At 39.0% G+C, this 27875-nt stretch overlaps 1 protein-coding gene and 1 pseudogene across 2 annotated transcripts in view; both read right to left on the bottom strand.

Moving 5' to 3' along the window:
* The window catches only part of PTGER3 (prostaglandin E receptor 3), an 87283-nt gene that overhangs the window by 7112 nt on the left and 52296 nt on the right, over positions 1 to 27875 (bottom strand). Inside the window, exons 3-4 of one of the 2 annotated variants that reach the window (XM_060139751.1) lie at positions 10721 to 10812; positions 7937 to 8158 (exon numbers count right to left, since the gene is read on the bottom strand). In XM_060139751.1, the coding sequence (XP_059995734.1) occupies positions 8155 to 8158; positions 10721 to 10812 (96 nt within the window). In that variant the 3' untranslated portion in view covers positions 7937 to 8154. Of the gene's footprint in view, positions 1 to 7936; positions 8159 to 10720; positions 10813 to 27875 lie in introns of those variants that run through there. The other variant, XM_060139752.1, reaches the window with a different exon arrangement.
* Positions 1186 to 2677, bottom strand: LOC132514691 (protein-L-histidine N-pros-methyltransferase-like; annotated as a pseudogene).

The following is a 27875-nucleotide window of genomic DNA, read 5'->3' as shown; positions in this document are numbered from 1 at the left end:
GTCAGGATTCAAGGCCAACTATACAACTTCAAAGCCTGAGCTGTCTCTGCAAGACTACAGTATTCTGCCTTTGAAGAAATTCAGGATCAAGTTGGAGAGCAATATTTCAATTTGTTATTTTTTTCTTGAGTTTCTGAGATTGCATCTAAACTGCAGTCAAGTGAGATAAGGTTGTGGCACTCTCTCAGTTTTGTCAGTTACTTCCACAGAATCTCTGCCAACTTCAAGTGTAAATACAAACCTAGTTCTGTGACTGGAAAGTCAACAATTGGATGGTTATTCAGAAAGTGTGGCTAATTACCTGCTTTAAGTAACATAAAGACAGTTTGGACTTTGATTTATCTTGAACTTTTGCTTTTGCTCAAAGTCTCATTGCTGATTGTTTCACATCTTCTTTCTGTTCTTTTTTTTCACCAGCAAGGACTTATTGAATACCAGTTCTATGCCATACACCAGACTCAGGGATGAAAAACATATCCCTGCCTTGGCTAGCAGAGAAGATGGGCAAATACACCAACAAATTACAACACAGATGGACGTTTTATCAAGAAGAAGGTTTCCTGATAGAAGTGGTACTTGAGTTGAAACTCATGGAAGATGAGTTAGGATTAATCATGTACAGAAGAGGAGAAGGGAGTATCCAGCCGAGAAGGTACATTATGAGGAAAGTACAAAAGGGTTGGACAGCAGTTTGGCATTGCTGGAAAACAAGGTGGATGTGGAAGAGGAGACCAGAGGCTCAGCAGAGACTAGATTGTAGAAAGCCCCATAGACTAAGTTAGGTTGTTTTAACTTTATCCCTAAGGTTATAGGAAAAGATTAAAGATGTTGTGAAGGAAAATAGCATAAACAGATTTTCATTTTATTAACAAAATATTACTCTGACAGCAGATATGGAGGATGATTAAAGGGCCCAAGACCAGAATCAGGACATGGGTTACTGGGATAATTCAGATGGGAAATGATGGAGGCATAGATTTAAAACATGGCAGTGATAATGTAGAGAATTGAGAAATACTGGTAGGATTAATAGAACTTAAAGGAAGGTTAGATATATAGAAAGAAGATTAACTCAATCTTTAATTTTTTTCCAAAGTCATATTTAGAAATATTACTGTTTTCCCTATTCCCTCCAAATTCTCTTAGTATGACATTTACTTAATTTTGCTTGAACATCTATTTCTTTTTTTATCTCCAAAAAAGTTTATTAGCATGATTAAAAACATTTTCTTGAATAATGATAGAAATTCTAAACATGAAAGAGTATCAGTGGCTATATCCTATAACCAATATTTGCAACTGGATGGACAGCTTTATTGCCAGTCTTCATTTTATTAAAAACAATCCATATTTATTGGTTTCATGTGAAGTCATGACTATTGCTTTGCCTGGGAATGAGTCCCTACTGCAATTAAGTATAAAAAATATCTTCCATAATCGGAGTGTGACCTGCATTACTGAGTAAAGAGTTTATAAAAATCCTCAAAGAGTTGGGTTTTTGATTTTTAAAAACATTCCTTTTACACACTACAAAGAAATAATTAGTATTTTGGCTTTGAAAATTCCTACATGATATTTAGAATGGCAGTCCCCAAAGGTCCTCCCTTCACATAATTGAGAACACAGACCCTCTTCCGGAGCATACATTCTTGGGGTGGACTCTGAAGACTTCAACCTCCACATGTTTATACTGGTTTGAGAACAAAGACAGCATCATCCAGAACGTAGTAGTCATTATACATGTCACCTTCACACAGGTATGGCAGTCTAGTGAAAGCTTTGATAACAAAACCAGCTTTTCTGAAAACTTCAGGCAGACTATTCACTTGTTCTTCCCAGTTCTGTCCCTTGATTTCCAAAATTTCTGATGGTTTATCTCACTTGCCACCGTTTTCCACATAGGGATGAAAAGGTAAGACCAGAGCAAGGATGACCCTGCCTCTAGTTGGCTCCAAGACACTTCTGATATCTTTTAGCAAAGTCAGGGGCTGATCACAGCGGTCCAGCAAATTCAAGCAGCTGATGACATTATACTGGAACCCTGTATTCTGCCATTCATTTATACCAAGTACTCTGTATTTCTTCTTCTGAAGCTGCCATATCATAGTTTCAGACAGCTCAGTGGCGTAAATTTCTTCAAAATGAGGGCTCATTATTTTTGTGACTTCTCCATCTCCAGCACCTCAATCAAGAAGTCTATGCGTTTTCCAGTCTGGATTAATTTTAAGCAGTCTCTGAAACTGATCTGGTGAAAAGACAAACATTGAGCCTCTTCCTAGCAACCCACTGATAGATGTTCTAGACATAAACAGGCTAAAAATAGATGACACAAAAGAGTGATATAATTGGATAAATGGCCAGCCCGGTTTCTCAGTGCTGTTGTTTATGAAGATCTGCGTTGCTTGATCAAGGTAACTCTGAACAAAGACAGCCTGGAGTGATTCACATAATTTCTCTCTGTCGCACGCATACTACTGGTGGTTCTCCTTCCCGCCGCTCGCGGCGGCCGCCGCTGGCCCGCCGGGACCTCTCGTCATGTTCACGTACAGGGAGCGGGTGAGCGGGCTCCGCAGGGTCCACATCCTCTGCGCCAGCCACACGGACGCCAGGCTCAGACACAGCCAGCCCGCGAGCAGTCTCATCGGGGGCCGCGGCCACTCGCTAGGATCACCGCCGGCGCCGGGGCAAGGAGGAGGACGCGCCACCGCCTCCAGCCGCCGCCGCCGCCACCCAGGATAGAGTCATCGCGCCCAACTCGCCCATCCAGCCCGTTCAGGGACGAGGCCCGAACATCTATTTCTATTCTTTCCCAGAAGAAGCAGGAGCCTCTCCCACCACCACCACAACAATCAGCAAGTAGTTATGGAGCACTTATTACTAAATCATACTTTGTCTAGTCTTATAACAAATTTACATCCCTTTGTTTTAATCCTGAATTTCTATTGGTAGTCTCTGTTTGGTTTAACCCTGTATTTTACATGGCATTGTGGTTTTTTAGTGTATAATCTCTTCTTCCCTTCCTGTGCCATAGTATTTTAGTGCTTATTACTTAAGTTCTCATGTTTTCTATGTATACCTGCAATTTTATTCTTTATTATTTTCTCTAAGTAATTCTGAATAAGTACTTCTTGTCTATTTCCAAAGCATTTAAAAAGATTTAATATTTCAATTATAAGTTAAATACACTGATAAAAAAACATGATCAGCAACCACTAACTTTCTTTAAGAAATCAGCTAATGACTCTTATTCATTTACTATGGCTCTGGTATACTTATTTCGAAAAGGAAAACACTATACTTTGCTCAAAAAAGTAATAAAATGAAAATTTTCTACTGCCCTCATATGTGCAAATTATGTTCATTTTATTCCACAGCCTATATATCTTCAGCAATACCTTCATTTACTTCTAAGTGTAGTAAAATTCAGCTCATATACCAATGTAAGAAATAACTTAGCTAACCAAAAGACAAGTTAGTTTTATATGTAGTTTCTATCTCACTTATTTTTTTTCTAACAGCAATCACCCCATATTCAACAAATATTTGCAGTTGTTTTCTTCAAGAAGTCTAAAGAAGACTCTCTGCACCACTCAGATTTAAAGACTGACCAAAACAGCACATCAAAGAGGAAAAGTAAATAAAGAATCAACTATCAACTAAATGCTACCTTTCCCCATATTGTGCATACCTAGTGTCTTAAGCATCACTCAGATTGCAGTCTGGCCACTTAGACTTGCCATCAAATTTTTATTGAGCAATTTCTCTGTGCTTACCACAGTGCTAGGCTCTGTAGGTACAAAAGCAGAGGTCCTGCTCACAAGGGGCTTACAATATGGTTGAGTATTAAAAAAAAAAAAACAAAACTACAAAAGCTCTTAAAAATGCATATTGTACAAATTATTTTTATATAAAAAAGCATTTCAGATAATGACAATAAAATAAAGTCTTAGAACATGAATAAAGAGAGAAACATTTTAATCCATGGGGTAAGCCTAGGCATATTTTGAATTAAAATATTTAGTAAAAGCCTGGATTAATGAAACACATAAGTACAAATATTTTTTAAGACAGCTGTTAAACATTTAAGTATTCATAGTAATTAATTAAAAGCATATCAAGCAAGGTATATTTTATTCAGATCCTTAAGGTGTCTGAATAATTACAATTATCTTAACAATAGACTTCTTTTAAATGTGCTTCCAACTACTGAAGATGTTGAAAAAAAATTTTGTTCTCTTAAGTAGCTTATATGGTTTCCTTATAACCTAGTTTTCATTATTTATTTAACTTTTAAAAGTCGTTCTTGTAGACACTAAAAATGTAGACCAATTCAACACTGTCTGAATTTTCATATATTTCGTGGACCAAGGTCCCCTTATAAGATACGTATACACATTTACATACAAAAGATAATGACTTTAACTCCTCCTTCCTTGGGAGAATTTGGATAAATATAACTTCTGATGGAAGCTCAGTCTTCTAACTCTAATATTCCCTGTTTCCTTTCCTTGCCCTGGCTCTGAGATCTCAGCATGGCTTGGCATGCCTCTTCACATTACCCTGTCCCAACCTCGTTTGGGAACAGCATAGCTGGATTTTTTTTTGCTTTTTTTTATTTTGTTTCACACTGGGTTGCAGTGGTGCTGAATGAAATCACTGGCTCTGCAATAGAATGTTGTTAGAAGTAGGCAGGAGTTTATTTCTTCCAATGCAAAAGTCACAGGTCTATATGTAGTCAGGAACCAGGTCTATACAGCCCATTTTTTGTGGTGTCAAATACTGTTGCACTAGAGCTATGAGACCCATGAAGAAAATATAAGAAATGTGTCTGTCAACCATGAAATAGAATTTTGCCAAGGGAAAAAAGACAGGCATAATGAAAATATTTAAGGAATAATACAGTAATTATCGAAATGAGCACTATATAACTTCAGAGCTGGGGAGAGAAGTAAGCAGATAACAAAAACATAGTAGTCCTCCCTTATTTTCAGGGAATACATTCCAAGACCCTAGTGGATGACTGAAACCACAGATAGTACTGCATCCTATATATAGTATGTTTTTTCCTATACCTAAGTACCTCTTTTAAAGTTTAATTTATAAATTAGGTACAGTAAGAGATTAACGATAATAACCAATCGTTATTGTACTAGCTTTTTTTCCTTCATCACAATTTCAAGAATAGAAGAGTTCTTCTTATGTAGATTTTAGCAACCTCAGCATATCTTTTTTTTCTTTCCTTATTAAATTGAGAACTTTCACTTAAAGGAAACATCTTACACTTAAAGAAGCACTTTACAATTTCTCTTTGGCATATCCGAATGACTAAGCATCACTACTCTTGGGCTTTGGGGCTATTATTATTATTGTTATTATTATTTTTGGCCACACCTCACAGCTTGGGGGATCTTAGATACCTGACCAGGGATTGAACCCCAGGCTGGTGGCAGAAAGCACGGAGTCCTAACCACTGGAGCACCAGGGAATTCCCTGGGGCCATTATTAAGTAAAAAGCATATTAAGTGCTTGAACCCAGGCACTGCAAAACCTCAACAGTGGATCTGATAACTGAGTGGGCTACCATGTGACTAATGAGTGGGATACAGGGGGCAAAGTAATGATTCACATCCCAGGTAAGACAGAGCGGAACCCTAGGAGATTTCATCACGCCTACTCAGAATGACATGCAATTTAACACTTATGAATTGTTTTTTTCTGGAATTTTCCACTTAATATTTTCAGGTTGCGCTTGACCACTGGTAACTGAAATCACAGATAAGGAGGGGCTTCTGTACTTAAATTGTCCAAGGCCTAAGGACAAGGTGAGATTCGAACATGTGGGAGATGAGTAGGTTTTGTGTGGGCAAAAATAACCATGAGATGTTAGAATCAAGAAGAATAGCATCCAGGGATCTGTTGTTACATAATGTTGATTCTGTCCATGACATTTCAACCTACAGTCAGGAAGCCAGTTTATAGTTGAAAGTGAGAACTCATATTATACAGTTGGAGGTAAGTCTAGATAAAGAATTAATCACAGTTAATTACTGAGTTACTTATTGAGTACCTATTGTGTTACACTCACTTTACGTACCTTTTCACAATAACCCCACAGGTAAGTATTATTGTCTTTAGTTTACAGTTTAATTCATTGAGACTCAATGAAATTAATTAACTTTCTCAAGTTCACAGAGCTAATGAGTGGCACAGCCAGATTTAAATCCAAGTTTGATTCCAAAACCCATGCTTTTATTACTAGATCACATTGTCTTATAAATGGAATATCATTGTAATAAGTCTCACATCCCACTGTGCTGTAGGGAGAACAGTAAACCTGGAATCAAAAAACTTAAACTTGGATCTGAATTCCTACTTATGTTAGCTAAGTGACATTGGGCAAGCCCTCTGTAAACCTTACCCTCTTTTGTAAAAATAAAATAGTAAATAGATGACAGCTAGACAACCACATAGCTAGATGATGGACAGATAGGTAACAGGAGTATGGATATTCCTACTGATGGTCTGTAAATTCTACTTGCTCAATAAAGTATGTTGAATTTAAACCTGAATAAAGGGATTGTGTACAGCATCAGTTTCGTGCCAGTTACATGGTGCTTGAATTTCAATACATATTTAATGAAAATAATTGTAGTTTGAAGCTAATTCACACTGGTTCAACTAGCCAGAAGGAATGATTCAACTATTTTGGTTTCATCTCATTGACAGAACTGACAATAGAGTCACAGTATAGGCTCCTATTGCAAAACTACTGATACCATATTATCATCTCTTTCTAAGATATCCTCGTAGGTGACAGCATGGCCCTTAGGTGCCTAAAGAAGGGACACTCAATAAATATGTGTTGAATTAAGTGAATGGGGTGAGGGAAAAGAAGGAGGAAAGGAGTGGGAAAGAAAGACAAGAGAAAGAAATGTTGGTTGAATTTATGAGCAGGTAAGTGTACATTAGCTGAGAGATAGTAGATGACTCAAAGTATTTTTTTAAAGTTCACAGAATTTCTTATTTCAGACAAACTAGACCCTTTTATTTCATAAAAAAGTAACACAACTTGGGCTTCCCTGGTGGCTCAGTGGTTGAGAGTCCGCCTGCCGATGCAGGGAACACGGGTTCGTGCCCTGGTCTGGGAAGATCCCACATGCCGCGGAGCGGCTGGGCCCGTGAGCCATGGCTGCTGAGCCTGCGCGTCCGGAGCCTGTGCTCCGCAGCGGGAGAGGCCTGCGTACCGAAAAAAAAAAAAAAGTAACAAAACTTGATAGTTGATAACTATGTCATTTATTAATTTTGTCTTTTGTATGCCACCCAAGAAGAATTTGTAAGAAATGCTGAATTGATGGTGGTGGATCAGAGGCTGCACCTGGATTTTTTAATGCTCCAACTCAACAGTTCACCCCTTAGTTTCATTATTATTTTCTATGACATTTCAAGACAGCTCTTCGTTGCATCACACCTTTCAGTCTTCAAAGACAGAGAAATAACAATTATGCTGATTCCTGAATTACTAAATGACATATAACCAGAATACAGACTTAAGGACTTTTAGTTCCCAGCTTAGCCCAGAAGAACACATCTCCAAAACATTAATCACACATTTTGCATAAATATCTTTGGTCATGGTACCCTCCTGCCTTCATTTGGCATCTTTTTCTATCTCGTGAAGTTTATGTCTTATTAATTGAATTCTTGCTCTCAGTAAGTTGACTTTTCACTGACAAAATCTTTTACTGATTTTACAAACTCATATTGTAAAATCAAAACTATCATAAAATGTAAAGATATCCACATCAGTTGAGATTCACATAAGGGTTTGAAGTTGGGGTAAAACTCATGAAGGATGGGGTTTTCTTTTTCTCATTTTTTCATCAGTCACCACCTGTGCAATTGTGCCCAGCTTCTTAAATATATACCCAAAATCCAGTCCCAGAAACCAATTTTTAATACTCAAAGACACATATTACAGTAATAAACTTGGTCTCAGTGGATATTACTGACAAGAAAAAACATTAAAATTTTTTAAAAGATGAAAAAGAAGAAAAAATCCAAATCAAAATATAAAATTCTCCTTCTCAAGTAGGAAGAAATACACAAACTCAGGGAAGCAGGAATTGCAATAAAAAGTCCAACTCCGTTCTTTCATTATCTGTTAGAATAAAGAGAAAAAGATATAGTAAGCATGGATAGGAATACTTTTGTTTTTGTATGGTGTGAGGACTAAGATGTAAGTGTGAAATATAATGTCCTAGACATCAAGACATTCTTGTTTGAAGTAATTACATCTGTGTTTTGTAAATAAAAGCAATTTAAATAATTCTGGATTTGGGATCATGTAAGCTTCCGGCTCATTTAATTACACTAAGTGTATGCTTTCATTCTGAGCAATTTTTCTGGTTTCCAAGATTGTAATCCAGAAGAATAATCAAATTATAAAACTATATCAATTGTATAAACATTGAATGGTCAAATAATCTTGCCTTAAAAACAAGCCCTAATCAGTATATAACCACACTCTAAAAACATCAAGAAGAGTACTGATTAAAAGAGCCATGAAATACAATTTTTCTCCTATCAAACCAACAAAGTATTGTTTGTGTGTTTTAAGATAACATACAGTGCTGGTTAGAATAAAAGCAAAGTAGAAACTCTCACACATTGCTGAAGAAATTTTAAATCTCTAGTAATTCTTTTTGAAAGCAGACAGACTATAGGCATCTTTCAAGAATATTAAATATTTATATATTATTTATTCCTTAAAGTATACTTTTGGTAAAAACAATCACAAATTTTTTTTTAATTCTGCATTTCAGTCTTTGGGTAATAGATACAACTCTATTTGTCATGGTGCCAAATTTGAACATACATAATGATTAAGTAAACTATAGTATATTCTTTTAATAGGCTATTACATAAATATTAAAGTTAGTTTAAAAATAATTTGTAAATAATCTGAGGAATGCTTATTTTATGTTAAATGAAGTAAAAAAACAAGACACAATAATGAGTATATATTATCATAAGTATGTAAAACTAAATCAAGGAAAGTGTAGGGGAAAATGAAGAGAGAAATACACTAAAATGATGGTGGGTTTTTCTTGAGTAGTGGAAGTAAAGTTTAGTAAGTTGCCTTTCTTTCTAATTTTCTTTATTTTCCAAAGTTCCTATAGAGAGCCTGGCTTATTTATATAATGAGAGGAAGTACGATAAGATTTACTTTAAAAAATTAAAGGTGGAATTAGCATGAACCTACCAATAATGAGATGGGAGCTGGGTATCTCCCTTCTTTTCCCTTCTTTTGTTTTCCAAGGGATCTGTGTTCATAGCAAAACAGTGCCTGTAATATGTATATTACAGGCAGATATCCAGGGGAAGGATATAAGATCGTAAAAGTGAGTTGAGTAAAAACTTTATTGGCCTTGTGATTTTTGAGGTATGTTCCAGAAGCAACCAGCTTATTCTTATCCTTTGGGCATTGTTGCACAGTATTTATTGAAAAACACATTTAGATCTTGCCCTGAAGAACAGAAGTGATTATCTCTCAGTTTCTGCCACTATGGGAGAACAAATGGTCAAAGAAATTGAGCTGCTTGAATGTCCACATCCGTTATAACAACTTATATTGAGTAGAGGAGCTATTGTACCCAGCTGCACCCAGGGAATGAAATAAAACGAACATGCTGACTTTCCATTAAAAATGAAGGGTTCAACTTATTTGAAAAGACATGTGCTATCTTTGAAAATAAATTAAAACTTTTTACATGCTCTCATTAAAACAAAAAAGATCACACAATGCAATGATACACAGAAGACTATTCATTCAGTTAACCCTACAGTCAGTAACAAGAATATTGAAAGGAAATGTTTGAGGGAGGAAATTAATGCTCGAAATTTAGTCTGACCAAACGTGCATCACATTTGGCATTATGTTCTGCTTTCTGCAATGTGCATTCATTGAAATATACGTTTTATACAAAACAGATATAATCGAAAGAGCAAGTAAGAGTGTGCTAAACACATGGTGAACATGCTGAGTTCTGGTGCCTAAGCAAAACAGGGGTCACTTAGCTTTAAAATACTCCTGGAAGGATGGGATTAACATGTACACAATACTACGTACAAAATAGGTAACCAATAAGGACCTACTGTATAGCACAGGGAACTATACTCAGTATTTTGTAATAACCTATAAGGGAAAAGAATTTGAAAAATAATATATATATATTATATATATATATATATATTTTTTATATATATATATATATTATATATGTATGTATAACTGAATTTCTGTGCTGTAGACCTGAAAATAACATGACATTGTAAATCACCTATACTTCAATTTTTAAAAAATTTAAGAAATACTCCTGGAGACTGTTCTTACTATGAAAAGTGATGTGCAGGCTCTTTCACTACATGAGAGTTGGTCAGTTCCAAGAGCAGCCTGGAGCCAGTCTCAGAAAGCTTAATTGGAGGAAATGTAAGTGAAGTTGTAAAAAACAACAGTAGCTCCTCTGGGGAATCTAGTCCTCCTTAATCAGATGTGTGTGCTTAGCTTGCATTTTAATTCTTAGAGGTATTCTGCCTTTGTAACATGAACTCGGATCAGAACAGAGAGATGGGGGAGGGCTAAGCTGTAGATCCAGACCGGATCAGAACAGAGAGATGGGGGAGGGCTAAGCTGTAGATCCAGACCGCTTCTACATCTCACCTTTCCAAGTTGTCACTCCACATCAAGGTTGAGGAGCACTGGTGGGGTAAAGAGGTGGAGCTGGATGCATAGTTGTTTGTGTGGTGCCTGATCTGTGAACAGACAGAGGGTTTCAGTGGACGAATTATTGATTATGACTCCTTTCATCAGATGACACTTCCCTGAACATTTTTAAAAAAACAGCAGAGCCCCAATCCATACATCAATGCCCATCGGTTATGACCGAGTAAAACAAAGATGTTTTAGTTATCATCTCCCCGAGACTGTCTCATTCCTGCCTCTGTGCTTTGACCCACACTCTATTTCTTCCCACACTGACACACCAGAGAGCACACCAGAGAGCACACCAGAGAGCACACCACACTTGAGAGCAGAAATCGGGTCTAATATGACTTCAGGAGCCCTAGAACATTTATCACAGCATTTGTTAAATGCTGAATGAAAGCTCACTGACTTCAAATGATCTTTATACGTAAATCTAATTCTACCATTCTCCAGCTTTCAGTGGCTTCCTGTTGCTCTTAGGGTACAGATCAAAATTCTTAACATTATCTGCTTGATCTAGCCTCCAGCTGCAACTCCAGCTTTGTTTTGAACCTTTTGCTACCGTGTGCTCAGGCCACTCTAGCCGTCCAGGAACATCACAAACAGGGTCATCCTCCTGCCTACCTCAGGGCCTTTGCACTTGAAGCTTCCTCTACCCAGAGTGCTCTTCCGTTCCCTCATCACCTGGCTGACTACTACTTGTCCTTCAGGTCTTAACTTGGAAAATCACTTCCTCAGAGAATACCCCGTTGACCAGGACTGTTCTCCCACTGTGTGACCCACTATTTTCTTTTCAAGAATTCATTGTAGTTTGTAACGACTAGTTACTTGTGTGATTATTTGTTTAACACGAGTTATTATCTCTAGGTTACAAGCTTCCTGAGAGCAGAAACCATGCCTGGTTTAGCTTATCACTGCATCTCCAACAGCTACCACAGTGCCTAGCACATAGGTGACCGTCTGTAAGTATTTGTGGTCTGAATGAACAATGCTGCATAATTTGTCCTGAGGCCCATCCCTCAACAGCATTCTACAAATAATCGCTTAAATTCATTCGATGCAATAAAATATTGAAATATACACATTTCGACAAAGTTGAAATACATAAAAAGAAAATATACCTGAAAAATTTTCCTTTTTATACATTTCTTAGTAATTCTCTTACAACAACTAGCAAAATGAAATGAAATCCTTATAAGAAATTGTTACAAGAAAGAACAAAAAGAAATTGAATTCAATGTATCCTTAGTCAGTCTTTTTTATCAGATTGCTAGAGTCCTTTTGTTCTCAAGAGTATAGTTAAGATCATCTTAAATAGCATGTCCAACCCAAGTGGCGTGACATTATATAAAATGTCCAGACAGACATGTGGTTCTCCAGTTCTTGACTGTGTTAAACAAATAAACATTTTTTTATTTTAGGAAGGCAGTGTTACTTGAAGGACAATAAAATGACATGTCTTCATTGCAACAAAAAAATATAATTTGGCCAATATCTATTTCAGAGCAAACACAAGATGTTCAGGGACACTTTTTATAGAAACATTGTGGATCTGGAAGAATGGTCAGAGTAGAGGTCAAAATAGAAAAGAAAAACAAAACAGATTTTCCTCTTCATTCTCTGAGATTTTCAGAATCGCCTGTGTGCCTATGTATGAGAAGACCCTTCATATGTTAAAGAGCAATCTGGTTAGGTTGGGTCCCTTCACTAGAGGACCGCTAAGTTTCTCTTCCTGCTGTCATGCTGCTTAGGTTCTCATTTAGAGGACTGCTTTAACTAAGTAAATACACTTGGGATTGCATTATTTGTTGGCCCAACTTTAAGAGCAAATATAACAGTAGGCATTTGGGTATCATATGCCTGTCTAATGTCAAGTAGCAGGAAAAGAAGGAACTAAAGAGAAATGAGGCGCTGCAAGGTAATAGGTGAAGAGCCGTGAGTTCTGAAGCATGGTATTATGCCCTGTTCCACTCCCTAATCCACTCCCCTGGTGGAACCCATCTCCCTTATGGACATTCTCCGTGATTCACTCTGTCATTCACATTACAAAATTTTGCTTCACGGTCACACCTAATTCTGCAGATTACTCTGCCCCTGCATTTCATGCCAATTTTCTCTCCTGTGTGTCTGTTTTATTTCACTCCTTCTCTCCAGTCTTCACGTCATTGTTCAGATTCTCACCCTCATTCTTCTTGTCCAGTGTATCAATCTGAACTATATGAAATTCACATTTTTGTTGGATCAACAATGGTTTTATATTGGAAATTATACCTGATTTAACCTAATAACAGCCTTCTAACTAACTAGTGTTTCTGACTGGAGTCTTTCTTTTCTCTAACACATCCTTTGTATTGTTTCCAAGGCAAACCTTGGAAAATCCTAAACATCTTTGAAGGTTCCCCACTGCTACAGGATAAAGTTCTGAAGTACCTAAGGTGTACCACTGAGTGGTTCCAACCTCCACTTCTGGGTTTATCTCCTGCTTCTCCTCTTCGTGTGACCCTTGATTCAATCCTGTAAACTAGTCACACTTCCAGAAACCTGCCAATGCTCTTTTACACCTAATTACTCTGGAGTTTGCTATTCCCTTTCTAAAATGCCTCTCTCTACTTCTGTCCAGAATCAATTGTACTTTTCCTCCAAGATCCAGTCTTTTGTTTTCTCGGAAAAGTATCTTTCCTTCTATCATATTACCATGGCATTGTATACATTATTCAAGATGTAATTATCTCATTATATTGTACTGAATTGGCCAAAACGTTCATTTGGGTTTTTCCTTAACATCTCACAGAAAAACCCGAACAAACTTTTTGGCAAACCCAATACTTATGAGTGTGTCGATTTCTCACTTTCTGATTCATAGCAGGAGCCCAATAAATGTTTGTGAGTAATACAGCATTCTAAGAAATGATTGGCTCTCCTCAGTGGTCAACATTATGAGGCCAAGGGCTAAGCAAATCTTTTGGCACACATAAGAACCTACTAGGTAGAAATCACCTTATCAGGCATGATGATATGTTCATATTTTAAGTTTCTTTTGACTCTAGAAATGTGTAGTCTCTGTATGTCCCATATAATACTTGAGAATATCCATGGTTACATTTCACCTAACTATATATCTCTCTAATTCACTGGACTGGGATGAAAGCACTTAGACACTCAGTGCACTTTTTTGAATGAATCAATGAATAATAAGTAAGGACTGTCTTGTGCTGAGCATTCCCAGAAGCAGAGCCTGAGCCAAGGGCTTGTAGGCAAGTGACTTATTAAGGATGTACTCCCAGGAGAAACAGTAAGGGAGTGGGAAAGTAGGACAGAGAAGGAGAAGCAGCCATGATGTGGTGAGATTTTAGGTAATTCCAGTCTCAGTCTGAAGCTTTGGGAAACTCTGGAGTGTAAACTACACTTCAGCGTTTATCCCATCTCTAGACAAAGGGTCTGGGCTTTCCTACTCCCATACCTATAAGTCATTGCTGCTTTGGGGAGGAGTAAAACTCATAGGTTATGCTGGTTCTGCCTGTGGGTGAGCCTCTGAAGGTACTGGTGTGAACAGTTAACAGCAAAACAAGCAGAAGCTGGGGTTGGGTATAGAACTGGTGTACGGGGTCCGACAGGTTCTGCGTAGGGATCCAGTCATGTGGGATACACTCCAAGCAAATATTTGGCAAGTTAAGTTTAGCTGGTAGTGGAGGAGACTGCTCATGTGTGTAGACTGGGGAGCTCTGTTCAGCAGGGTGTCCTGTTGAAAATAATTTTCTTCACTCCTGCTACTGATGCCTGGACTCCCTTTAGCTAGTGATAAAACTTCTTAATCTATATTGAGAAGCAATACTTAAAAGGGAATTACCTTGGGTGGAAGGAAGAAAAGGTAGAAATATTCATGTCAGGCAATGCCAAACTCTTTTACGTTTAATCCATTTAATGCTTTACCCTTTTAAGACACTGAATTTCATCCACATCAAAGTATGAGTCTTTCCTGAGAGTGTAGGATTTACAGGCGCTAATGGGCCTCTTTTAGACATCTTAGTTCTTACCACCATGAAGATACTGTCCAGCTCAAAATAAGTCCTCTTCCTCTTGTTTTAGCTAAGCTTATAGCTTTGTGTCTTCTTCCCAAATTACCAAATATGTATAATACCCAAGCTGCTAGCATAGCTGGTCCTCTCTCTGGATATGAGAACTCAAAAATTTTCAGTTAAAGCAGCTTTATTTACTCAGCCTTATTACAGGATATTTTTAAAGATTCCTGTTAAGATAGAAAAGACTATCTGTGTGTGTGTGTGTGTGTGTGTGTGTGATCTTCACTTTGAATTTGACTCTTGGACCAAATTATTTTCCCTTGGCAATTGCGATAAAAAGATTGATGTATGAGTGGCCACTCCAGTCACCTGAGCACAACCCAGTTGTTGGGTCTGCTGCCATGGCTTGTGGGTGGACCCTGGCTGTTAGTGGTTTGGCTGAGGGTGCCGTATGCCTGTGTTCCTGGAGCCACCCTGCCTCTGTCTAGTGAACCCTGCATTAGTCTGTCTGTGAGGTTCCTTTCAGAATGACCCAGCTGCACCACAGAGTTCAGACTACTCTTCAGCCTGTTGCTAAAGTTCTCTCTGTTTATTTCGCATCATCTCACTAATTTCTCCCCATCCACTGTTTGACCCTGAACAGCTGAGGTGTATGGTCTGATCTATTGTCTTCAGAATTTCAATGCCAGATGTGTAATATATTATAAAGGCTAGCTGAATTCCTGAGGAACACAGAGAAACCTATTTGATGATTACTTACCTTCCATCATCTCTAACTACCTGTGTCCTTGTTATAGATCACCCTGCACCTATAGCTAACCCTCCCTCTTCCAACTTTCTGTTCACTGGCTCTATTCCACTGCCTTCAAAAGTCATAGGCTTCCCTTATCTTGGGAAATAAAATACACACAAACACCTGTTCTTGAATGCTTGTCCCTTCCCCTTTCTGTAAGTGTGGTCCAATCTCTCGCTCCCTTTACCACCAGCTTCTCTACATGATATATCCGCTACTCTTATTTCCTCTCCCTTCAACTCCCTCCTAAAAGACAGCCCCAAATTATAAAGTTCTTTCCCTTTGTCGGACACTGTTCTAAACATTTGACAAGTGTTTATTCTTTGAAGTTTGCACTACTATCTTCTCTCCACTTGACAGATGAGGAAACTGAGGAAAAGAAAGGTAAAATAACTTGTCCAGGGTCACCCACAGGTAAGTGGCAGAGCTTGGATTCAAATGCAGACAGTCTGGTTCCAGAATACATGCTAACTACGTTCTACATGTCCTCTATAATTGGATTTCATCCCAGTGACAGTAAAACTAGTCTCTTGGAAACTTTGGTATTTACTATCATCTCTGGTATTGTAGTACTTGAGCTAGATACACCTATGCTGCATACTAAGATCTAATATTTACAAGATTGTCCTCTTTTTATACAAGTATAATGAAACTTAATTAATTTGGAATGAACAAATCGTTCTGATGAGGGCTGAACTAAATGTTGTATTTTCATGATGTATAAAAAAGGGGTTAATTGGGGACTTTCCTGGTGGCGCAGTGGTTAAGAATCTGTCTGCCAATGCAGGGGACACGGGTTCGAGTCCTGGTCCGGGAAGATCTCACATGCTGCAAAGCAACTAAGCCCGTGAGCCGCAACTGCTGAGCCCATATGCCACAACTACCAAAGCCCGTGTGCCTAGAGCCCGTGCTCCGCAACAAGAGAAGCCCACGCACTGCAACAAAGAGTAGCCCCCGCTCACCGCAACTAGAGAAAGCCTGCACTCAGCGATGAAGACCCAACACGGCCAAAAATAAATAAATAAAATAAATAATTTTTTTTTAAAAGGGGTTAATCGATCAAAGAAATAAGTAAAGCATGTAAGTCAGTAGGGGCAGAATTTGACCTACTCCAGGAGAAAAAATATAGATAATTTTAGAATATTGAAGTGCAAATATGTGACAAAGTTATTTTTTATAACTAAAAAATAGAGCTAGCTAGCTTGCAGCAAAGTCTTGCCTGGAATTCAGTCTCCTTATTTCTGTTCCATCATAAGGCCCCATAATCAATCTATAGATTTGATTCACTTGTAAACACCCCCAGAGGATAACAGTTATTCAGCAAACACTTGTTTCATAAAAAAAGGAAGAGGTGGATAACTGAGCAGTGTGAAAAACTAAAATGTGACCTGGCCAATTACACTAGTCAGTGAACCCCACAAGGACAGAGATTTTTATCTGTTTTTGTTCACTGATGCACCCCCAGTGACTAGACCAGAGCCTGCCACAATGCAGCTTAATTACTGTTTAATGTTTAAATGGTTTCTATGTGTTTTTACATAGAGTGCCTGCAAGTGGGTGGATATTGTTTCCATTTTATAGATGAAAAAAGAATAAATAAAAGCTCAACAAAGTTAAGTAACTTGCTCAAGTCTAGACCTAGATCCAGGACTAGAAACTAGGCCTTTTGCTCCTAGTTCATTACCTAACAGTAAAAATATTGCTTTCTGATTTTTAAAAAATCAGTTAATTATTCTGTATAAGGGATAAAGATAGATATGGAAGCTTCAGCAACATTCTAAGGAAATGTGTACCGCTTTATCTACCGTCATTATGCGCTTGCTGGTCTCGGAGTGAGGCATCGCTTCTACTCTGGGTTCTCCTATTCCACACTAGCAAGAAGAAGAAACAGGGCTTCCCTGGTGGCGCAGTGGTTGAGGGTCCGCCTGCCGATGTAGGGGACATGGGTTCGTTCCCCGGACCGGGAAGATCCCACATGCCGCGGAGCGGCTGGGCCCGTGAGCCATGGCTGCTGAGCCTGCGCGTCCGGAGCCTGTGCTCCACAACGGGAGAGGCCACAACATGAGAGGCCCGCGTACCGCAAAAAAAAAAAAAAAAGAAACAGTTTTGCTTCTTACTCTTCAAAGCTTTCCTTCCCTTCATCTTTCTCTCCTCAGAGAGATGAAAGAGGTAGGTGCAGCGCCTTTTTTCTAACGATGGTCCTCATGCTCTCCCTGAGACTGAGCATACATCTGCACATACATAAAGGCTACATAAAGGCTCTAATGTCTGACAATCTCCTCCTCAGTAGAACTTCATCTTCAGGTTTTTACAGCCTTACAGTCCAAAAATATTACACTGAAACTCGGCTATGTGACTTCCAATGCTTCTGTTTTAACCTAGTCTTTTAAAGACGTTCTGCCTTTTTCTCCTTCTAAAACATTAAAATGTGTTCTAAAGAGAATAGACCTTAAATGTAATTCACACTGCTTTCCTCACAATAGTACAGATTGTAGAAACCCTAAGAATTCAGAGAAAGGGAAATAAAAGTGGCTTTTATTTTGGGGGTTGAGGTTTCATCAAGAGGTATAAGGTGTGAAAAGAATTGGTAGGGAGGAGGGGGAAAGCTTGAACAAAGACACATGCTTGAATGTACAAGAGTCAGAAAAGCACAAGTGGGCTTCCCTGGTAGCGCAGTGGTTAAGAATCGGCCTGCCAATGCTGGGGACACAGGCTCGAGCCCTGGTCAGGGAAGATCCCACATGCCGCGGAGCAACTAAGCCCGTGCGCCACAACTACTGCGCCTGTGCTCTAGAGCCCGCGTGCCACAACTACTGAGGCCCGCGCGCCTAGAGCCCGTGCTCCGCAACAAGAGAAGCCACCGCAGTGAGAAGCCTGCGCACCGCAACGAAGAGTAGCCCCCGCTCGCCGCAACTAGAGAAAGCCCGCGTGCAGCAACGAAGACCCAACACAGCCAAAGTTAAATAAATAAGTAAATTTAAAAAAAAAAAAAAGAAAGAAAGAAAGAAAAGCACAAGTGCAGCTGGCAGTAATGGGCACTTCACTTTGGGACTAAGATTGGGTGAAGCTGGGCAGCAGCTGAGGAGGCAGAACGGCTTCCCACCTCAGAGAAGTCTAAGACTTTGACACAATTTGAGGGATTACAGACTGATAACTGGTAGCCAGAAGCAGGAAGGAAGGCTAAATGTTAAAAATCCCATTCTGTATTACTCAGCCATAAAAAGGAACGAAATTGGCTCATTTGTAGAGACGTGAGTGGATCTAGAGACTGTCATACAGAGTGAAGTAAGTCAAAAAGAGAAAAACAAATATCGTATATTAACGCATATATGTGGAACCTAGAAAAATGGTACAGATGAACTGGTTTACAGGGCAGAAATTGAGACACAGATGTAGAGAACAAACATATGGACTCCAAGGAGGGAAAGTGGCCGGGGGGAAAGTGGCCAAGGGGGATGGTAGTGGTGTGATGAACTGGGAGATTGGGATTGACATGTATACACTAATATGTATGAAATGGATAACTAATAAGAACCTGCTGTATAAAAAAATAAAGTGAAATTCAAAAATTCAAAAAAAAAAATCCCATTCTGGGAGGAGCATCCCAGACTCTACAGGGAGCAATGGTTGCTCTAGCCTCTGGCTCCCAGTGAATACTATCCACCCCTCTGCTATACCTGTTACAGTGCCTGCAACATCTGCTCTCACATCTGGCTTCTCAGGAGACTCGGAGAAGCTGGATCAACACTGAGGTTGTACCTCACCCCCGAAATTTTCTTTATTTCATGCTACAAAGTAAGCGGGGGGGGGGGGAAGTTTTCCCTTCAGAAATCTGGCTTACATTATATAAATGAAATACGAGAGTTTCTCAATACCCTGAAATCTAGCCAGCCTTTTGTGGGTAATATCCAGAGGTGGGGAAATTTTGACTGAATACTACTTCTCTGTAAGAAGAATATAATAGTTTCTTCCACAGCATTCAATAAAATCTTTGGATACTATACTTCCCAAGAGCCAATTTAGTCATTTTTCCACTGCTAAGAAAATTTAAATCTCTTTTCCAACTAGATTTTTTTTCATTAGGAGGGCACTTATAATGCATTTTACTTGAATATTTATTTCAAAATTCCAATTCCAACTTATCACCAAATCCAAGTGATTCTTGGGTTTTTTTTTAATGTATCTGGGAAATCCTTTCTTCCCTAACCATTCTGCATCTTTCTTAGTTCCTCCTTTATTACCCACCCACAGTGTCACTGCAACCTTCTTTAGTCCCCTAAGTGATTTCTCTGCCTCTAGTGTCTGCCATAACCCAGCCCTCATAAAATCCCACATTCAGCCTATGGCATCAAAAAAAAATGGATTCTAAAATATACCTGGTTAGAATCCTGGTTCCAATAGTTATCAGCTGTGTGACCTTGAGGAAGTTAGTTGAATTTGCATGGCATCAGTTTCCTCCTCAGTTAAATGGGAACAGCAGTAGTTCTACCCCATAATATTATCAGTAGGATTAAAAGGGAGAATGTATAGGAAGTGCTTAAAACAGAAATTGACACGGAGTAAGCTCTCAGGAAGTATTAGCTATTTCAGCTACATTGGACATGTCATTCGTTATACCACCTGCACCTACAGACCCTTATAAGGGAAGTTCCTCTGCTCACAGCCCCACTGAAGTGGTATCCACATCCACAGGCTACCATATTTTGTACAAGGATTCTGCATATCCCAGGAATACCCAGTTGGACAAGGTATACAAACCTAAGACATAGCCTTGCCAGTCAAGGAACAATGAGCTGACAAGGCAGATATTTCCTCTCTTGAGAATCTGAATTTGAAAATGTTGAAAAGATAAGGCAGTTAGCAGCAGGACCAGTGCCATGAGGAAGCAGATATTGTAAGTAAAGAAAAATTATAAAGTTAAGAAATTATGTTGGCAGTGGAGAGAAAGACTTGGCAGTTGGTAATGGAAACACAATCAAACAGGTAGAAAATAGCTAGGTCCAATGATGCTGGAGGATTAGCAAGGAACTCATTTATTCCAACAGTTGATTCTCTGGATCCTCCAACTCCAGGCCATGATATTCCATTATAATAAACCTCCCTTGCTTGAGCTAACCTGAGTGGTGCTCCATTTCTTACATCGCAAAGAGACTAAATAACAACATTGGCCATTGCAGACACCTTAGTTGATGAGTTGGTAATTGGATCCCTACTTTAGCAATTCTTACTGCCCATCAATCAACTCACTGCCCTCCAATTCACCCTGTACACTGTCCCTACAATTCTCCTCATCCTGAATGGGCTCCCATTCTTTTTTTTTTTTAATTTCTATTTATTATTTTTGGCTGCGTTGGGTCTTTTTTTTTTTTTTTTTTTTTTTTTTTTTTGTGGTACGTGGGCCTCTCACTGTTGTGGCCTCTCCCGTTGTGGAGCACAGGCTCTGGACGTGCAGGCTCAGTGGCCATGGCTCATGGGCCTAGCCGCTCCGCCGCATGTGGGATCTTCCCGGACCGGGGCACGAACCCGCATCCCCTGCATCGGCAGGCGGACTCTCAACCACTGCGCCACAAGGGAAGCCCTCTTTTTTTTTTTTTAACATCTTTATTGGATATAATTGCTTTACAGTGGTGTTAGTTTCTGCTTTATAACAAAGTGAATCAGCTGTACGTATACATATATCCCCATATCTCCTCCCTCTTGCATCTCCCTCCCACCCTCCCTCCCTATCCCACCTCCCCTCCCTATCCCACCTCTCTAGGTGGTCACAGAGCACCGAGCTGATCTCCCTGTGCTATGCAGCTGCTTCCCACTAGCTATCTATTTTATGTTTGGTAGTGTATATATGTCCATGCCACTCTCTCACTTCGTCCCAGCTTACCCTTCTCCGTCCCTGTGTCCTCAAGTCCATTCTCTAGGTCTGCATCTTTCTTCCTGTCCTGCCCTATATATGTCCATGCCACTCTCTCACTTCGTCCCAGCTTACCCTTCTCCCTCCCTGTGTCCTCAAGTCCATTCTCGAGGTCTGCATCTTTATTCCTGTCCTGCCCTTAGGTCCTTCAGAACCATTGTTTTTTTTTTTTTTAGATTCCATATATATGTGTTAGCACATGGTATTTGTTTTTCTCTTTCTGACTTACCTCACTCTGTATGACAGTTTCTAGGTCCATCCACCTCACTGCAAATAACTCAATTTTGTTTCTTTTTATGGCTGAGTAATATTCCATTGTATATATGTTGGGCTCTCATTCTTTGGGGGAATATGCAAAGCCTACTTTTCTTTCAAGAGCTAGGTCAAATCCCACTTTCTCCATGCATACCTGGGTACCATACCAGACAGAACTGGATCCAGGCTTGCAGAACCTGAAGAATATATAACTTTCTTTAATGAAATGAATATAAAACCAGACCTCGGAAAAGGCCTGTGAAATGAGGGGCTTTGAGGCCTGAGCTTCATTAGCTTAACCATATATCTGCCTCTGGTACCAACTCAGGAGGAACTTTTCCTCAGTGAGATTATTCTACCAGGTACATTTACAGCAATATGTATAATCACACAGAGCTGTTAGATAAATTATTACAGTCTTACACCTGGCCTCCCACTTTGGGAACATCAGTTGTGAGTGGGCTGCAACATTCTTCCTTCCATTTGGCTAGAATTGGGGTTATTCGGACATAGCCAAAGTCACTTAGAAGTATAAGTATCTCCTGATTGTAAGTTCCATGGAAGCAGGGTTCACATCTATTTTGTTTCTGCATCATGCCCACATATCACAGCGCCTGGAACAAAGGATGAACTCAATAAATATTTGCTGAGTGAATGAATGCATGCATGATCTTTTCATTAAGATTCTAGTTCTTTAAAAGCAGGGCCTGTACTATAAAATACTCTCTAACTAACTCCAAAGAGCCCAGCATGATGTATGACACAGAGTGGCACTAGTTAGTATTTGCTGGCTGACTTATGATGCACTATGTATGTATAAGGGAGATTTTTTTTCTTTAAGCTTGGTGATAACCATGCACACCTGGTCAAATTCACAACCTGCCTTATCTTGTATGCACTCCCCAGGTCTATAAAGGTAAACCATGCAAAAGGAAGAACAATTGATTGGCATCAACAAGATAGTAGACTAGAGACTAACCCTTTCCTACACCATCCTTGCTGCTCTCTGATTCACTGAATTTGGTTGGTTTGTTCCACACCTGGAGTTTTCTGGTTCTCAGAACCAGGAGGATATAGCCCTATACCCAGACATAGACTTTAATCTGAGCTTGGTTCCTGAAAAATCCTGGCCTGCAGGGATTTATTGTCATGGAGAACTTGAGCTGGCCAGAGGCCTATTAATGTCCATAACTGTCCGTTTGAATAATGAAAACTTGTGGTTACTGGGTATATAGTACTGTATGGCCTAGCTATTGTAGCTATCTGTTATGTTGCTAATTCATTTAAATAATATTATTTAGATTGATCAAAATAACAAAATTATTTTAACTTTTCAAAATTACTGAGAAAATAAAGGTAACCTAGGAACTCACAACCTACTTGCCAATTGAAAGGGAAAATATTTTTTAAACTTATTTTTTCAAAGATGGGAAAAAAGGAAGTTGTGCAGTTCAGAAAAATAGGGGAAGTATTTTGAGGAAACAACAACAATATTCTTTGAAGCTTTAAATACCTCCTAATTATTTTTTGGATCAGTAAAAGTATTGTTTCCCATTTCCTCCCCACAGCCATGGGAACCGTTCCATCATCATAGCCCCAGGCAAATGAGACCAATTTAAGAAGGAGGAAATGGCATGGAAGCAGTCAAAAGCCTTTCTAGTGCTAGGAGGTGGGGATGATATAGGAAGAGAAGCAGGAGAGATGTCTTTACTTCTCCACCACAACTGCCTCAGCATCAAACCCCACAAGTGGGAGGGTGACAAAAGAATAGAAACCTCAAGTAGAAAGAAGGGATGGTTACAAGTCTTTGAGGACACAGTCTCAGAGTGTGCCCTGGCACATATGTATGGATACTTCTGGGGAAGGGGAATAGCAGAGAGAGGCCATGATGATTGTCTGGGTGCCCCCAGCCCTCACATGGTAGAGAAGGTCCCCCAGAGTCTCCCTGGGGTTCATGGAAAAGAGAAGAAAGCTAAGCGCCAGAAGAGCTGCCATGGAGCTGCTATGTTCAGGACCAGAGTGACACCCTGGCAGAGATAGCAGTTCCTATGGGTTGGACAGCCCAAAGCAGTTTCCAGAGGAAGGAAGTGGCAGAGCCTTGAGGATCTGCTGTGCCAGTGAGACAGCAATAGGGCCGTCAGCAAAGTAGGACCACAGGGCTTAAGTGTGCTGAGGAAATAGTTCACAGGCTTCAGCAGTCCTGAATCAACGGGGGATGCCAGCAGCTACCCAGCAACCAGGAAGACCAAAATCAACTCTAGAGAGGGTAGGGAGGACTCAGCGGACAGAGCCAGGTCCTCTGTGTGGACAAGCTGCCTCTCTATCTGCCCCCATTGCCATGAGGGAATATAAGTTTATTCCTTCACACAGATGCCATCTTGGCTAAGGAAAGAAGGAGCTGGGAGAAACCATGAAGAAAGAACACATCGCTCAAAGAGACTGAGTTAATGCAAACTGAGAAATGATGGACAACATACCTTCAACTGTAAGTTTAAGAACCTACCCTCTACTGTTCCACCTCCCAGCCCCTGACCCAGCCAGCAGAGAACATAGACTTGTAAGGAAGTTTTGTTCTGTATAGAAGATTTTTAAAGACATTTAAAAAATAACTAAGTTTAGACTGTACAATTATCACCTTAGCCTTTAGCAAAAGTAGAGACTCCAAGAGCTAAAAAAATGCAAATAGCACCAAATAAATATAGTGACCACCTTTTAAATCTGTGACTATGGGCCTTTGTTTTCCAGTTTAAGACATTATAAGGGAGATCAAGAAGGAAGCTGAAACAGTGCTGAGATGCCTAATAAAAAATAATAAAATAATAAAAAATATATATTTTAATAAAGGTTTATGTGTAATTGGGTTAAGCCTGTTCTGAATAGATGCTAATCGACCCCTGAGATGCCTGAGAATTGCTGGCTATTGTTGCAATTGAAATAATAGAGATAATGTGCAAAATTAGACCAAAGATAAATTCCAAGATGCACTGATTTTTTTTCGATTTTTCAAGTTAAACTGCTATAGGTGGGTTTCCATTTGCATTCATCTGAAAACATAGAATTCAAGTTTTGGAGATGCTGAGATTTTATTCCCTTGAGCAAAAGGTTCTGCACTGTTCTAATCAGCCTGACCAGTTCTGAAGAAAACAGAGCAGCCAGTTGAAGAGAAAACTGGTGAAGGGATAAAATGTCAAATATACCAAATAGATTTTGCTTGCTAGCAACAGGGAAGAAAGACTCAAAAATTGGGGACAGTTTTTCTCTTTCTCAAAGATAAAATATGCTCCGCTCTGAAACTGCATTGTATTTTGCAGGAAGAAGCTAGAGCAAATTTCAAAATTAAACAGGAGGAGGTGATAAACAGAATGGTTTCACTGCAGACAAATGACCGGCTCTCCCTCTGGCCGGTCCTGAATTTTACAAATTCTCCCAGGAGTCCCTGTGTCATTAGGAAGCAAAAACACCTTCTCATTAAGCCCAATCCTAAGTTACCTTACAAGCAGGAGAAAAAGTATGAAAGGAAAAACAAAAAAAGAAACAAAAAAAAGGACTGAAAAAGATGCATACTTAGTAACCCAGATCATGATAAGCTCTTAGTTTTTAGCAAAACTCACAGGCCTGGGCAGCAAGCGGAAGTGCCCTCTTTTTGTGCAGCCATCTGCTGCCAGCGGTGATATTCTCTCCACTGCAGAAGCGGCTCTGCATCCAACAGGGAAGGTCTGAATGTTCTCAGTAGTGTGCACGCCTAGATTGGACATAAGGACTACATTTTTGCTGAAAATCTTGTTTGTTGAATCTAATCAGTACTGTTGGAAAAACCACCTTCCCACTGCTGCCCAAGATTATTTCTGGCTGCAGAAAAAATGCCCAGGCATCAGAACAGAGTCAAAGCCTTTCTTTCATGGGGCCTTAGAGGATTTCTCCAAGATAAACTTGATGCTTCAGAAAATAATCATAGTAGTAGTTCTTCACTAAGTGAATTCACAGCAATTACATTCTAACCTGAAATCAGGTGAGAATCGCAGCTAACACTTCTCACTAACTCTGTGGACTTGGCCACGTGATTTACCCTCCCCGAGCCTCAGACTTCTCACCTGGAAAGTAGTGGTAATAACACCTACCTTGTGGCATTGACATGAGAATTTGATAACATATGTAAAATATAGGTGCTCATAAAATGATATCTGCCACTATTGTTATTATCACTATTGTTGTTAGTGTTCATGTATATTTAAAATCATTTTCTTTTCTAGAAGTTTGGTTCCTTACATTTTTCTTTTCTATTAAAAAGCCCATTTTAAAGCCGGTGTGATCAAAAGAGTGAATTATTCAAGAAATACATCAAAACATGGAATCTAGGAAACAGGGTATCTAATAAAAAAAAGGCAATAGGCTGAATAGAAGAGAAACTTTAAAAAAAATCTTAGGCTCTAAAGGAGGTACAGATTATCTGATAGGTTTGAGCACTTGGAAAACTGTTAAGATTTGGTCATTAGCACAAAGAAAGTTAAGCAAATTTAACTTGATAATTTCTTAACTCTAGAAAATAAAAAAATGTGTCCAAGAAAAGAAACATGATGACAGTTCTACTGATTCTGCAGTTAAGAATATTTACATTGTCATAAAAACGCAAACACTGAATTCTGATTTAATAAAATTGTGTTAGAACCATAATGGGACAATGCGTGAGGAGAGAGTTAAATCCAGCAAAATAGAAAATTAGCCTACAAGGTCCAAAGTTGATTATGCAGGATACAAAAACATAAATATGTTATTTAGAAATATGATGGTATATTTCAGAAGAAATGTTGAAAAAAAGCTGGAGAGCAGGCTGGTGGGGGGAGGGTTAGAATGAGGAGTGTGGGTATCATTAGCTTTTTATAACTGAATGAAAGATTCTTTAAATTCTATAGTGCTTTACAATTTTCAAAAGTTTCACATACATGATTTCATGTAATCCCATAACCCTTTTATTTATCCCCTAACCCTATATTGCCCCCATCCCCCCACTAGTAACCACTAGTTTGTTCTCTGTATCTGTGAGTCTGTTTCCCTTTTGTTTTATTCACTAGTTTGTTGTATTTTTCAGATTCCACATATAAGTGATATCAGACAGTATTTGTCTTTCTCTGTCCAACTTATTTCACTCAGAATAATGCCTTCCAAGTCTATCCATGTTGCTGCAAATGGCAAAATTTCATTCTTTTTATGGCTGAGTAGTATTCCAGTGTGTGTGTGTGTGTGTGTGTGTGTATCACATCTTCTTTATCTATTCAGCTGTCATAATAAACATTTAGTGCCACTTGACTTTTTAAAGGCATGAACATAAAATATTGTGATTAAAAATGAAACACTGAAGAAAAGAAATACACATTTGAGATATAATGGACATCCCATACACAGACACACACACCCATTGATAAGCCCAAGTGTATGAAAATCTACACAACCTAATCTTTGTAATATTTCCTGAGCCAAAAATAAAGAAGTAAATGAGATCTGTCATCTAACAATCAATATTATAGGATTTGGTAGTTTGGATGAGGAGGAAAAGGAAAGGAGGCAGAAAAACTTAAGAAATGGAAGGCATGGCCCCTGAATTCAATGATCCTCCAGTCTGGTAAGAGGACAATCTCATAGGAGAAGGAGGCTGGAAAACTAAAAGTTCTTTTTAGGGAGAAAAGGAACAGAAACCTTTTATAGGCATTTCTGTCTATGTCGCCTAGAGATTTCCTATGAGCTGTTTTTCAAAATTCAAAAGAGAAAAACTTGTCTGTGTTTAGCTGACAAGATGAGCTTCATGACATTCCAGAGAGAAGGGAAAATCATGGTTTTTCAGCTACAGGATAACACATAGATCAACCAACCGCTGATTGTACAGATGAGGCAAATAAACTTAAAAAAAGCTATGTATCTTTCCCTATGTGGGACCAGAACTAGACTTCTAATATCACTTGTGTGTTCTGGTGAAAGCCCAATACTAAGTTAGCCAGACTGTACTATAGTGGTTTGAGATGAGAAAAATCATAATTAAATTTAATGTTCCATTGATGAAATCCAGATAATAAAATAATATTAACCATTACCTACTTGTATAGTGCTTTCAAAAGTGTCCTTATCTTCATTCTTATTTAATCC

The sequence above is a fragment of the Lagenorhynchus albirostris genome, chromosome 2 (assembly GCF_949774975.1).
Source record: "Lagenorhynchus albirostris chromosome 2, mLagAlb1.1, whole genome shotgun sequence".
NCBI classification, from domain to species: domain Eukaryota; kingdom Metazoa; phylum Chordata; class Mammalia; order Artiodactyla; family Delphinidae; genus Lagenorhynchus; species Lagenorhynchus albirostris.
This window is presented reverse-complemented; position numbering and strand designations above follow the sequence as displayed.